We start from the raw sequence: 15,366 nt of genomic DNA on the forward strand, positions 1-15,366 counted from the left end.
ACACAGATCAATATTGAAATGAAGTAATGTGCTACATGCGGGTGTTGTTTGCTGATATAGCTTGCTGCTACATGTTCATGTTGTTAAAAACTATTGGTTTCTCTTCAGAATTTTTTGAATATTGTCTAGTACACAAAGATGTATTAACTGCTGCTAATTTCTCCTAGATCCTGAATATTTTCTCATATGAATTACCTGCACTGATGAATGTGATTATCGTTCCAGGTGTTGATTGATGAAACGCGGCTGAAGGAGCTGCAGGAGAAGGAGAGGCTCTTTGAACAGCTGCGCTGGCGAATGGACCACGACACCATGGCACTTGAAATGGACCGAGTCAGTCCCATCGGGGCTCAGGACGAAAACGTCTACGTCAGTCCCAAGGCGTCCACCGACGACGATTCTTCCAGCGTGGCGACGACGGTCAAAGCTCATCCGAAGCTGGGACTCCTGAAGATGGAGGAGATGAGTGAGGGTCAGACTCCGTCTACCCTCACCCCTGCCACCATGACTCCACTCTGTCACTCTCCCAGGAGCGGCTCCCCCACACCCAGCAACTATTCCACCTCCAGTATGTCCCTGCCCAGCATGTCAGACTCAAGCATGTCCATGTCCTCCACCATGGAGCACAGTGGGCAGAAGAGCAAGGCAGCTCTCACCAGGCGAAGATCAAGGGAAGGTAGTTCTCCGACCAAGGAGAAACCATTGCCTACAGCTGAGGAGGTGACAGCTAGGCTGTATCCTGGCTCTCCGAGCAGTGTGAGGAAAGCTTGGCAGGGGAATTCTAAAGGTGAAAAGGAGGAAGATGGCTCGGTACCTGTGCCAGAGAGAAGCAAGTCGCCAACAAGTTATAAGAAGAATGGTCGTACTTATGTCAGGAAGAGAGCGCTCCATGATGCGAGTGATGATAACCCCTTCAGTGCAGGTCAGCTTCCTCCAGTGAAACCAAAGTCACCAACCAGACCTGCCCCTTCCTCGAGTTCAATATCAGAAGATCGTGGCTCTACTGCTAACGGCACACGGGCTACTAGTCCCAAGAGGGAACGGCAAAGGCAGCTGCAACCAAAGAGTCCAACAAGACAGCGAAGCTCTGTATCAACATTACAAAGTGATGATACTGTGACACAGACAAAGGCACAAGAGCAGAGAGAGTCTGCTGTAACTGGTACAACCGTGCGTCGCGAAAAACGTGTCGTGGTCAAGAAAGCACAGGCAGAAACGGACTCAGTAAGTTTGCTCTTGCAAGAGACTGGGGATTCTTCAGAACCACTAACCAAGCCAGATAAGAAACACAGACCTCGAGTGTTTCATGTAGAAGACTCTGTAGGAAAGATATTACATGACAGTGGTGACCAGACTGACTCAGGGATCTCTGTATCCATTGAAACCATGACCACTCGTGTGGAGGTAAAGGCTGACCAAACTCAGACATTTCCATTGGACAGGAGAAAAGTCGAGTCTGAAGATATGCAAACACCACCCAGTTTTCTGGAGCAAGTTTCAGCCAGGTTGGAAGCAGTTCAGCAGACTAAAGGTGCTTTTGACACCCAGTCAAAGGCGGATTCATCATCATTCGGCAGCTTTGTGGGAAAAGACAGGGGTGATATCTTGAACAGAAGGGCAGTGTCAGCATCAAGAGCTTCTTCTGTGGCAGAGACTTTGAGTGAAGATTGGAGCACGGTGTCAGACAGTGCTGCCATTGCCAATATCAAAAAGCGCTGGCCGAGAAGGAGATTTATTGACAGGCCAGAAGACGTATCACCCATCACATGGGGGCCCACGCCGTACCAAAGGCCGAGGTCAGCTGGTGATGAGAGGAAACCTCGCTGGTGGTCAGTGGGAGGGATGGGCGGTGGCGGCGGTGGGTCAGACACGCCACTGTCCCTTAGCACCTCTGATACAGACTCCCTTTACAGTGTGAGATCGGCTAGAAGATACGGGTCTGCAGACTCCATCGCACATGAAGCATTTGCCAGAAGTCTGAGAGGTGAGGAGGGGGCGTCACCCTCCCCGGCGCCCATTAGGAGATCTAAATCTGCAGGGGCTGTGAAGAGCACTAGCAGTGGTCTGACCCTTGCAGACATCAGGTCTCGAAGCCCGTCCTCCCGACTCCTCCCCACCCCTCCCAAGAGGAAACCTCCCGTAGGGGGCTCCAGAACGACCTCCCCTCGCAGTCCTGCTGGAAAGTCTGCAACCAAACCTAAACTGGACATCTCAAAGAAAACAACCTCGCAAGAGAAAAGACTAGTCTCCCCTACAAAGCCGCAAAAGTCACTAGGTGCCAAACCCAAGCGGGAAACATCCCCAACAAAGTCAGTAGAGCGGAAAACTTCTTCAACAAAAGCTGCTAAAGGAGAAACGTCGCCAACAGAAGCTGCTAAGTCTCCAACTGCTAAGTCTCCAACAAAGACTGTGAAAAAAGTAGGCTTGCCTACAAAGAATAGTTCTGGAACAAGATCACCTACAAAGACCACTTCTCCCACAAAGCCACTGCCCCCAAACAAGCCAACTAAAGCTGTCTCTTTACTTGCCACAAAGTCTAAGAGCCAAATGCCCAAACCACCAATCACAAGACCCAAACCCAAGCTGGACGATCTCAAGAAAAAGGTCAAGAGCACCCCAAGAAGTGAACCAGATGGCAAGGCAAGAGAAGACAAGAAAGTCAAACCTCCAGTCCCCAAGAAACCCACAAGCCTTAGTAGAGATAGTAAGGCTTCCATGGGTAAGACTGAAGCTGCCCCTAAAGCGACCAGTCCGGTCAAGAGAAAGACTCCATCTCCTGCTGCGAGGTCTCCCTCACTAACATCCCCCACACGATCATCTCCAAAGTCTTTTCCAAGTGATGCTTCCACAAGGTCTGATCCCTCAGTCAAGTCCAAGTCTCCATCAGAAGCCTCTTCCAGATCTGATGGCAAAGGTGGTAGGAAGTCTAAGTCTCCTGTACAAAAGGGGTCAACAGGAAAAGCGAGAAAAATCACATCCTACGTTATAGGCCCAGAGCCCAATGTAGAAAAATACAAGCCAAAATCTAAAGTCCGTGCACATATCAAGAGGACTCTTGCTGAGAGAGCAAAGAGAGGTGATACTCCATCCAGCCAGGAAGGCTCCATCCTCAGTGGTGGGACATCATCTGTGTCTTTAGCAATGGATGATGTCATGACTGAAGCTACAGAGGAGAGTGTCTATTCTGATGACTCTCTTGAAGACGAGGAAGGTGCTGAAAAGCCATCCGCTCCAAAGCCCCTTGCTGTACATCCCCTGCCCATCAAGGAGAGAGTGGAGGCAAGCTCTGACAACGAGAGTATCTACTCTGTGGACTCTCTAATGGCTGAGGGGGAGACAAGTCCAGAGAGCGACTCCCTCATGGTCAAGAAAGTAGGTCGTAAAAAGGTCAGTAAAGAACCTTCAGAACTAGAGGCTGACAGCCTAGACAGTGCCGATTCTCTTGAGGATGCGTGGGAGGATGGAGCAGTGGCAGCTTTGAAGAAGGCAGTGGACACTGGTGAGGAGCATGCAGCTCAAAGGGGAGTAAACGTCCACATCGAAGCTTCGGCAGAAATGCAGTCTTCAATGGAAACTGTTTCCACAGCTGTGAGCTCTGATGTGACATCACAGACGACAGAGGGAGGAGAGGATGCCTCGTCTGTTATAGAACTCGGGGAAGAGATGCCGATTGATGCCGATGTTACATCAGCCAGTGCTGCAGTGATGGAAGAGGAGAAGTCTACAGTTGATGTGCCTACACAGGAAGACAGGGTAACTACAGAAGAGGCACCACAGCCAGCTGCTACAAGTCCTACATCACTAGACCTTATGGAAGTGCCGCAAAAGCCTGCAGAAGATGGAGAGAGTCCATCTGAGAAGGACAGCCTTGCATCAGACAGCTCTCCTGACAAGGAGGCACGTGCTGGAGTACCGGCGGGGAAACCTTCATCTGTAGACGCTGCATGTTACGGGGATGATGAAGCTGCTAGGTATTCTGCTGATTCGCTGAATGAAGCTGACAGTCCCACAGATGCAGAGAAGTCTAAACCAGTGTCTGAGAAGACAGATGTTGATAGCAAGGAAGTTGCTGTTGTTGATCAGCAAGGAAGAATATCCCAAGATTATCATCAGCAGCATGCTTCTCCCACTGCTACAGGAGACAGCTTGGACAAAGCCCCAACACCAGAACAGGGTACCTCTGCATCTGTATCAAAGAAAGTTGATTCAGACAATGAGAGCATGCATTCTGATGATTCCCTTGCAGACTCTAAGGAGGCCAGTAGCTTACCTACAGGCAAGCAACAATCTTCAAAGCCTGCTCGGAAAGTAAGATACACAAGAAAACTTCCATCTGAGACAGACACGTTCTCTGATGATTCTCTGTCAGACAGAGCCCACAGGTCATCTCCACCTAAGATCCACAGAAGAGTCAAACAGCTACAAGACAGTACAGAGTCAGATGGGGTGTACTCAGTGGACTCACTATCAGAAGATGAGCCCAAGTCACCCAGGAAGACTCCAGCAGCCAGGAGGGTGAGCTCAGAAGTAGGAGAGGCGTCTTTGCCAGCAGCAGAACCAATAGCAGAAGAGGACAAGGAGGAGTCTTCAAGGGCTGATGACCAGGTGTCTGAAGACTCATTAGGTGAAGAAGAAGTGGCTGAAGAAAAAGATGCTGATAAACATCAGGAAAGTGAAGTCCTAGAGGAAGACAGTGCAACAACAGTTGATGAAAAGCAGAGCCAATCAGCCGAGATTGATCAAGATCTACCAGTAGTGCCGCAAGAAGAAACAGAACAGGATACCAAATATGTTGACTCTGAACAGAAAACACAACCAGAGCCCAGTTCAGGGGAAAGGCCTGATCTTGACAAAGACTGGCAAGAGCTGAAGACTACAAAAACAGATAAGGAAGAGACAGAAGAAACAGAGATGATCACTCGAGAAGATGAACTTGCTGATCACCGATACCTCTTAGCTGAGGCTAACAGGAGCAGTGATCATGAAGTTGACAGTGATGCCTCTGCAGATGAGAAGCAAGAAAGACTTGATTTAGCTAATGATGACAAGAGCCCAGAAGCTCCAGCCATGCAGTTGAAGGATCATCTTGATGAAGAAAGCCAGGCAAAACATCAAGACGATAAGATTTACCATCCAGATGATCATATTTCAGAAGAGCCTGTAAGAGAAGTGGATGAACAAACATCTGCAGATGTGAGAGACAATCAGTTAGCAGTAGATTCAAGAGTACAAAGTGACAAAGAACAGAGTGATGGAAGTGATTTGGACCTTCCAAGTGTTCTGCACATGATTAATGACATACAGGCCCAGGCTGTAGAAGTTTCTAACCTATTGATCACTGAAGAAGAGAAAGTCTTGCCAACTACAGTGGAGAGTGGCCAACAGACAACAATCAGACCAACTAACAAAACGTTGACAACTGGACCTGTAGTCGTAGATGAGGTTGGGTTTGAAGAAGTGAAGAGTGAGTCTGCGGATGTTGACCAAGCCACATCAAAAATGCATGCCGATGATGCTGAATCAGAGAGACATGGCAAAGATATAGTTGATACTTCTATCCAAGGTAAATATGTTTGCACTACTGGAACACAGTGGGACAAGCCAGAACAGAGCACAACTGCAGTAGGTACTGAAAGTGCTGAACTACAAGACCTTGGCCTCAACACAGAAGATTCCACCCAGTCGAGTGACAGTAGAACAAAGACAGACGTTGCCCCCAAGTTCACAGATGAGACAACAGGAATGCAGTTGGATGTGTCACAGGAGTTGCCAGCTGCAGTAGATACTGAAGGTGCCAGACAACAGGACTTCAGCACCAATGCAGAAGATTTCACCAAGGTTAGTGAGAGCACAACATGTACAGAACAAGATGCAACAATGAGGACACAGTCAGAGCAAGGGGCAAGTGCAGTAGCTACTGTAACCACTGCACAACAAGACCTTCTTATCAGCACAGAGGATCCTATCCAGTACAGTGACAGCACAGAAGATACATCAATAGAGACCCAGTTGGAGAAGTCTGAGCTAAAGGCAGCAGCAGTAAGTACTGAGGAACAAGATAGTGGAATCAACACTGAACAAGACCCCAACCAGTATGGTGATGGCACAACAAATACAGAGCAACATGCAGCTGAGCACACACAAGTAACAAACACTGATGACATAGATGTGACTGATAGCCAGGAACAATCTGTTGAGGATTCAAACTTAACCAGAAGAAGAGTGACAGAAGCAGAGGAGTCAACCCTCAAATCACCTGTGCAAGGAACTACAGCTTTTGGTGTCCAGTCTTCATTGTCTCATGACAAACAGCCAGAAAGCTCTACCAGACCACCTGTGCAAGACAGCAGCTGTCATTTGCACCTGTCTTCAACATCTCCCAACACTGCTGAACAACAGGGGGTTGTTTCTCCTGCAGGTGGCTTGACACCACACCTGGAGAAACATTTTCCAACAAGTCACTTGGTCAAAGAGAGAGCTGCTGCCTCGAAAAAGGTGGCAGGTCATGCAGGAAAAGGCATTGTGCCCCCACAGCCACTCTCTCCAGCCATAGAATTCTTTGCTGAGGAGTTTGCCATCAGGACAGTTGACGGCGCAATGAGCTGGATCTCACAGGAGATACAGGAAGGTACCACCATCGATGAGCTGAAGTCACAGTACGAGTCAAACAGATTGGACCGTCATGATCATGACTTCCCTACTCCAGAAACTACCTCAGAAGAAGAAGACGCTCCAGAAAAAGAAACAACGGTCCAGGTCAAATCGTCTCAGCAGGTAAGCCCTCCTGCTGAAATGGTTTTCAGGAAGATCGTTGTGGAGGGCTCTGAAGCAGAGGAGGACTCGCCGCAAACTGAATCACCTGAAGATGATTCCTCTGAAGGAGCTGACAAGGTAGTTCCACGCATCGTGGAAACAACACGGGTGAGCACGGTGGCAGGATGTATCACATATCACATCGAACACGAGATAGAGGGGGAAGAATCATCTGGACATCAAGGCGAAGAAGACACAGAAGATGATGACTCTGGCAAGGAGGTTACACAAAATGACATTGGGGCAGCTTCACAGGTCAAGAAAGACATGTTTGTGTTTGAAACTCAGCAAGTGGAAAACTTTGCCGAGAGAGTCATCAGCAAAGCTGTTACTGAGGCTGTTACCTCCGTCCTTACTACGGACAGTGAGAGTGACCTGTCTGACTTTGAAAAGAGTCCGGCATATAGCAGAAAGAACATCAGTAGCGCCAAGGGGCAGGACGCAGGTAAGGCAACTCCTTCAAGATTGGCAGACGATTCACAGAAGGAATCTCTCCAACTGATGAGTTCAGACACGTCGACATACTCGTCCACAGCAAGCCTGGAGGACTCCTCCGATCACACCCTGATCTACCAGAAATCTTTCCAGCTCCTCAGCTCTGACACCTCCACCTATGGCTCCACAGTGAGCCTGGAAGACACGGTGGAAGACATCTCAGACAAGACCCTAGTCTCGTCTCCAGAGGTTGAAATGCTGGCTGACAGTGTGGTATCTGTGGCCATCAAAGAGGCCTTTAGAGACGCCAGTAAAGCTGAACGTGTGGGAGATCTTCCTGAGAGAACTGAACCTGATGGAGAGCATCAGCCATCCGCTGGTCCAACTTTTGCAGTGGCGTCTACTGGTTCTCAACAGCAGCCATACAAGACCTCATGTGTTGGTGATGAAGACAGTGATACAGGTATGACTGATGATGAACTGGACATTGACTATGACAGCACCGCCCTCTTGACCCCTCCTCTTGTAAAGGAGGCTTCAGATGATGTCCATCAAGTGACCCAGGTAGATGAAGTGCATGCCAGTAGCGATGTTGAAATGGCATCTGTAACATTCACAAGTGAGGATTCTGCAGACATTGACAAAACAAAAGAGGAGGAACTTCCAGATGCAGAGCTTTCTCCCATCGTTGCCCCTGATCCATTGCTACAAGGACATGAACATCCTGCATCAGAAGTGTCAGAAATGACTTCTGAAGGAGCTTCAAGTGTAGTGATGGCAGATTTGTCTGAGTTAAAGCAGGACCAGGAAGAAGCACTACCTTCTGAGCAAGTTCACCCTGAATACGAAGACACTATACAGGAGGCTTCTTCTATTTCAAGTCACGAAGGCACATCTGAAGACAAGACTGAAGCCAATGTGCAACCAGCTGTGTTGGAAGATGATGAAGTCACCGTACCTGTTGCTGATATGGCCTTGGATTCTGAAAATCAGAACTTGTATCCAGAGGTTGTCAGGATAACTCATACTTCAGAAGATGAGAAAGAAACAGAAGAGCAAGACATCAGAGCCGTCGATGATGGACAGGTGGAGAACAATAACGACATTGTTCCAGCAGGTGCTGTCATGCACGCACTTGACCATCTTGAAGAACTAGCTCTTGTGACCGACAAGTCTGAGGAAACGTCTGAAGAGCCTGATACAGTGACATGGGTTGATAGCATTGAGGAGGAAGACTTGCCAGAGGATGAAGAAAAGACAGTTGCCGCACCTGGAGATGCTGATGATTCACATCCCAAGGCAGATGGATTTGAGCAAAGCGACAAGCATAAGACAACCCTTGAGACAGAAGCTGTATTAGAATGGCAACCATTCGTCTCTGCTGCTACTAGAGAAGATCAATTGGAAAGGAATGATTCACCCCAGCCTGTTGACTCAAATACGCCAAATGGACACAAAGTCCCTACAGCTGCAGCAGCTTCTATTACTGTTCACAACGTACTAGCTGAAGACCAGAGGGCTAAACCTATTCTTCCCATGTCCACACACAGAGAATCAGTGCCTCAAGAACAAGCTGATGACGACAAGTATATGTCAGCAGCCAGCAGCGGTGAAGACATTGACAGTTGGACGAAAGTGTTTGGGTATAAGTCAGAAGGGTTATCAGATGAAGGTGAAGCACAAACATCACAGCCTGACAGTGACAAGGGGACAACCTCCACTGAGGACACAGGAGAGGTATTGGCGTACCAAGGGTTCACATCTCCGGAGGCCATGTCAACCGGAACAACACCCACACCGACGTCTCCATTCTTCCAAGAACCTGGAACCTCTGACCAAAGCCAGCCTTCTTTGTTTGAGCAGCAGTCCGATAGTCTAGACGTAGATGCTTCAGAGACATACAAAACTCAGCTACCGGAGGATGAGCGGGCATCTTCAGAGGATGACGACAGTGCATCGAGTTTCTCTGCCTCATCAACCGACAGTGAGGAATATTCCGAGCATGATGCTTTAGTGGAGCGTAGCATGATGGTATCTAGAAGTCAGTCAGAGCAGATCTTGCCAGCTTCTAAAAGGCCGAGAACTAGTGACTGGGGTAGGCAGCAGTCGCTTGAAAGTGCCGGAATTTCTGCTGCTGAGCCAATTGGTGAACGCTCTAGAAGCTTACCTAGGAATGTTGCTATGGATAATGATGATATGGATGAGGATACCCCTAAACAGAAGGTTGGTACTGAACAGCCTTTAGATGTTGTATGTGCTCCCTGTCCTGTGCAGCATGGTTCTGTTTCTTTTCAAGAGGCAGAGCCTCAGCAGTCTAAGAATACACACCAACCCAATGTCCCAGAAAAGACGCAAGAGTCAGGACTTTTTGTTACAGAAGATACTCTTTTGCATAACGATGCCATAGACACGAATACAACACTAATGCATGCTGGGCATGAGGCAAGAATTGAATGTGCTGTGTCATCTTCAGTTCTTCGTGGTGACCTGCCATCCTCAGTTTCTGTTTCTGACTTTGAGTTGCCCAGTAGTGAGGTACCTTCACATCCTCAGTTGGCTTTGCCTGGCGGTCCGACCACGTCGTTTTCGGTTGACAGAGAGAGCATGGTCTCTGATGCGTCTTTCCCACAATCCACTACTCCTGAGCAGACACCACCAGGTGTTTCCCCTGTGCTCCTGCAGAATACTACCAAGCTAGCAGAGCATAACGCCCCTGTCTCAGCTTCCAACCATCAGCTGTCAGATTCTTTGTCTTTGTGTGGACCCAGGCGAGTAGACGAGGCAGGGTCTTCAACAGATGCAAAACTCAATGACACAGCCGACATGTTGCCAACGGAGCAGCCCACACCGCTTACGGATCTCCCTACCTTGCAACCACAGGACCACAGCACCCACTTGTATGAGGAACCGATTAATGGAAAAACTACTGATGATTTGCCACAGAGCGTTACAACAAAACAGACTGAGACTTCAGCTACAAATTTGCCAAGTACTACATATGAGCCTGAATTGGAATTATACAACACAGCTGACTCAGCCCAAGATGAAAATATTTTGAGAAGCAACAACACTGACGACAGTGAAAGTAGCGTCATGATTTCGCACTATGATTACCAAGGCGCCCTACCAGATTTGCCTACCAAGAGCTATGGCTATGGAAACCAGCAAGCTGAGATCTCAGGGCACGTCAGGACGAGTTCCTTTGAAGAGGAGCTGGTTGGAAGCTACCCCAGCCTGCCAGTGAAAACAACAGAGTTTGTTAGCCCTGCTGTAACACCCCTTCCATCTGGAGTGGAGGGTGCCTCTGAGACTCAGCAGGTAGAAAACACCTCTGAAAGGAAGACGATCACCCTGCCTATGTATCACAGTCTGGATAGCCAGGAGAGTGATACACAGCCCTCTTTAGAAAGTGACGATGGAAACAGGGAAGGAGAAAACAACAGAGAAACTGGGCATTGGCAAGAGCGTTTTAGTGATGCAAGACAGACAGCTGTATCACCTACACATCAGCCTACTAATCATGATAGCCACCTTCTTGAACAAAGGGACAACAGTTGCGCTGTAAATGTAGAAAGTCCAAGCAATTCCCAAACATATTCTCCCACCATTGAGCAATGGCTGAACAACCATCCCCACCCTACACATCATACAGTGCTGAGACGTGAAGCTACTTCAACTACATCTCACCTCCAGATGGAGTCACTACAGATTGAAGTGAGTTCTGCAGACAGCTCGACCCATGCCTCATCCGAACATACAGCGGGCAGTGATAACAACATTGTATGGGGTACGTCGGTGGGAAATGAATATCTTCTGAAAACAGAACTGGCTGATGGCGTTCAGTTTCAGCAAATGAGACAAAACACGACCGACGTGTCGCCCAGCCCTTTGAATGTGTTTGACCTCGACCCAAATGACAACGACCTCCGAGTGTTGAGAGAGACCCAGGAAAGTCTGGACAGGGTTCTAGCTGAGACAGGGTCCCTGAGTCCCGTGTCGTCAACAGATGAGGTGAGGTCCAGCGACTCTGAACTCATGGCTCTGATGGCTGAACTTGAAGAAGAGGAGTTCTTAGAGAATGTCGGCAAGTCCACCAGTTTCAGTGCCCTCCTGGACCAGCCACTGAGCTCCAACAGTAGTGATGAAGACTGGCCGCTCTCAGTTTCTCTTCCCAGTGTGAGGGAGAGGGAACTGTCACCCGTCCTGCCTCTCATTGTGGTCAGCAAACCCTCACAAGTGGACCCACAACAGATGCCTTCTCTTGATAATTATGCCCTGTCACAGAATACAACAGTCAGTGCTTTGGACAGCCAACCTAGAGTCTCAACAAACTTGTCTACATTGGAACAAACAGAGAACACTGCTGAGCCACCTGACTCTATCCCACATCCCGACAGTGCAGATGTCTTTGCACTTCCTTCTGACTCCGTCTTTGAAAGCTCTCCTCAAGACACCTCACAGACCCAAGATGTAGTTGTACTCAGAAGAAAACCCAAGGAATCCAAGGAGAGTAAAGCAGAGACGGCAGCCAAAAGAGTGTCGTTCAGCGATGAGGTGGACATCCTACAGCTCAGCTCTCAGTCATTGGCTTCAGAAACCAGCGAGCCTGTTTTTACATCACCAACAGTCACGACCACAGCTGTAAAGAAGGTAGATTCAGTCAGTACTGTAGAACTGAAGTCTATCTTGAAACCAGATTCCTCACCACAGGGCAAGCTCCTCCCAAGTGCTGAGGCAGAAAACTATCTGGATGCTGCTGCTAAAGAAAGGATCACCTTTTATCCGTCAGACACCAGTGGCTTCAAAACCCCCATAGACAGCCCCAAGCTGAAGCGCAGCAACCCCAGGAAGCCAGGCAGCACTTGTAGTGAGGGCAACCTGGACAACCTGGACTCCATCCTCACCAGCTTCACTGCTGCAACTGGAGGGAAGAGCTCCAGTATGGACAATGACATCAATGCTCTGACCAGACCACTGACAACACCTCTGCAGGCATATGCCGTAAGGGTGAAAAAGCCCAAGGGGGAGAGCAGCAGCAGTGAAGACAGTGAGGTTGAGTATGTGGTTGACACAGACCCAGATCTGGAGCAAGAATCTCCTGAGGACATTGAACCAAACGACCTTATCAGGGAAACTGACAGCCCTTCACAGACTCTCGACTTTGAGAATTCTGACACTCAAATATATAAAGAAGCATCCACACCAGCCTCTTACAGACATCAACACCGATCACCACAGCAGTCCAAGTACAAGGAGCCCCTGTCCACACAGAGTCCAAATCAATATGAAGGTGACAATGATCATACAGGCCCTCAGTATGGTGCAGTTTCTGACCAGCACACTAGAGGGCAGTATTCGACCAGCAGCCCAGCACCAACAGGTGAAATCATTTATGACCTGGATAAACCGGTTTTTCAACCTGGCTCTCCAAGCTCCCCTGGGGGTGTAACGGAAACTGTCAGCCAGCAGGTGTCCTCAAGCATGGAAGGTAGCTTCTACACAAGGATAACCACCACAAATCTGCAGTCAGAGAGTGCCCTGAACCTGAGGAATGCAGCAGTTTGCCAGGAAACACAGCTGAGACAACAGCAACATATGGATGAAGACAACCGAGATGCAGAGTCACCAGGACAGAGTCCTGAGGACACAGACAACTTGTCCCAGCTGCTGCTAGATTCAAGTTCCCTATCTAACAACAGTGACCAATCTTCAGACAGCACTAACACTGCAGAACTGTTCAGGGCAGCTGAGGACTTGGTCGGTGGTTTTGAAGACACTGAGACATTCCCTGGAACAAACTCTTCACTCAGTCCAAGGCAAGGTACAGTTGATCGGGGTTCTCTTCATTTCAACTTAGAAAGCTCCTCCCAGTCTTCCAGTAACACGAGTGTGTCAACGTTGGTGGAGAGAAGGGTTCAGGCTCAAAGTCAGTCCAGTGAGGCAGTGTCTATCGATACAAGATATGATGCTGCTAGAGGCACGGACAGGGGAAGAGTTGAATCTGTCAGTCCGGTCAAAATAACCAAGGACATGCAAACAGGAGACGACGACAACTTACAGCCTCTTAGAGTGATAACCCCCAGCAAGTTCCAGAAGACAGTTTCAACAGCTGATGAAGACCAAGTACGCAGATCATCAGGAAAGTCTCTGAGCCTCCCCAGCCTTGGACCGAGTCCTCCCCTCAGGGCGTGGGACATCTTCAGACAGAGATACGAGCAGAAGCGGAACACCAGGGAGAAGGCGATAGGAACAGACGACAGGGAGATGCGGAGTGAGGCGGTCGGTACTGACGACAGGGAGCTGCTGCTGAGGAATGCCGCTACAGGGATGGATGATGTGCTTGAAACACACACCAGGTCTGAAACTACAGAAGCTGACTGGTCTCTAGAGTATGAACACTTGTCGGGGATTTCACTAGGTACCACCTTCTCTACAGAACACTCAACAGAATATCCAGAGGAGGAAGGCCCTGGGGAATATCATGTGACTACGGAACCGGAGTACGCAGAAAATGGCCTGTCAGAAGTTACATCTGGGTACGGTAGCGAACTAAACCTGCACGCCGCTGATGCCATCCGCCGACATCGGGAGGCCAGTCAGAAGGACATGACGAGACAGAAGTGCTCAGAGTACATCCAGCGACAGGAGGGCTACAGCGACGATACCTCCAGTAATGAAGAGAGTGAAGACGCCTCCTTGAACAGTCCCACCAGGCAACCGGAAGGTCTGCTGATCGAGGCATCTGACTTGGACACAAGTCCATCCATCTCGCCCATGTACCTGAGCCCAGATGGAGAGAGGGGTAAGAAACACGTCTCCTGGTCGCCCGAGCCACAGGTTATCATCTCACAACAGTCTGGTGGATCCCAGAGCACGGACTCCCTACTGGACGAGAACCCTCTGTGCCTCACAAGCCCAGAGATCTCATTCAGCAGCAGAGCTGACTCTAGAACAGAATATACAGCATCAGCCAGCAATGTCAGGTCATCTACACCAGCAAGGGGTACCGGTCAGCCCACATTGTCAGGAAGCCCGCAGCTAAGAGACGTGGGAATGTCGGTGCATTTGAACAGTTTACTAGAGAAGTCGGCACAGAGTGACAGTTTCACCCAGACAGACTCCTTCTCCTCACAGTCTCTCAACCTCAGCCTCTCCAGCAGCAATTCTAGCAGTGACTTTTATGCTAAAGAAAACCAGCTACAGAACCTGAAACATGAGAGAGACAGCATCATGGCTTACTTCGGACGCGACCTTAGCAGGCAAGAGCTCACTGTAGAACTGGCCGAGGCCAAGATCAACTATGGCATTGGTGAAACAGATGCGATGCTGAGGATGCTCCAGTTTGGATTACCGCTGGATCACCCCCTCGCTGAGGTCTACATGAAAGAGAAGGAGAAGGCGGCTTTTGAGAGGGTGCGGAGCAGAAGTGCGAGTCCTGTGCGGAACATCAGTCCGTCGAGAACGCCTGCCGGACTTCAGAGTGGCAGCGCGTCTCCTGAAAAGTACAGCTCGCCCACGGCACACCTGCGCATGTCGCTGTCTCCTCGGGAGGCGTCGACCGCCTCTCCCCAGAAACACAACCAGATCGATGAGCTGCTGATGGAGTACCAGCGGGCACGGCACCACGCTGACATGGAGATCAACAAGGCCAGGCAGAAGCTGAGGGAGAGGACGGAGAGCGAGCGCCGCAGACTCCAGCAGGAGATGGAACATCTGAGGACGGTAGAGAAGGAGAAACTCAGCACTGTGAAGAACGTAGAGAGAGCTGTGGTGGAGGAGAAAAAGAGCTTACTGAAGTGGCAGAAACCGACTCGCACATCTGGAGAGACAGATGGAGAGAGGACCAACAGAAAGATGCCCCGGCAGTTGGACAAACCACCAACACACGACAGCCCACAGTCACCAATACTTGACCAGGTATGCATTACAAATTCACACTTGATATTTGCATGATTGGTATATGTGAAGAAGGAAGTGCTTTGTGCAAAATGTGACCTTTTTTGGCTCCTTGATTTTAAAATGCCTATGAATCCAAGTAGTTGAAGCCTGAAGCACAGATGTTGTCTGTGAGGCCTTACTTTCCCTGTACCTGCTCATTGCTCTGTTTGCCAGTCAACT

At 49.3% G+C, this 15,366-nt stretch overlaps 1 protein-coding gene across 6 annotated transcripts in view; it reads left to right on the top strand.

Annotated features, from left to right (window-relative positions):
* The window catches only part of LOC136432749 (mucin-17-like), a 94,628-nt gene that overhangs the window by 72,051 nt on the left and 7,211 nt on the right, over window positions 1-15,366 (top strand). For all 6 annotated transcript variants that reach the window (XR_010755570.1, XM_066424224.1, XM_066424221.1 and 3 more), the window contains one exon: window positions 226-15,165. Coding sequence is in view for 5 of the 6 variants with exons in the window: in XM_066424224.1 (XP_066280321.1) it covers window positions 226-15,165 (14,940 nt within the window). In the remaining variant the exon portion in view is untranslated. The remainder of the gene's footprint in view (window positions 1-225; window positions 15,166-15,366) is intronic.

Source organism: Branchiostoma lanceolatum, chromosome 4 (genome assembly GCF_035083965.1).
Source record: "Branchiostoma lanceolatum isolate klBraLanc5 chromosome 4, klBraLanc5.hap2, whole genome shotgun sequence".
Classification (NCBI taxonomy): domain Eukaryota; kingdom Metazoa; phylum Chordata; class Leptocardii; order Amphioxiformes; family Branchiostomatidae; genus Branchiostoma; species Branchiostoma lanceolatum.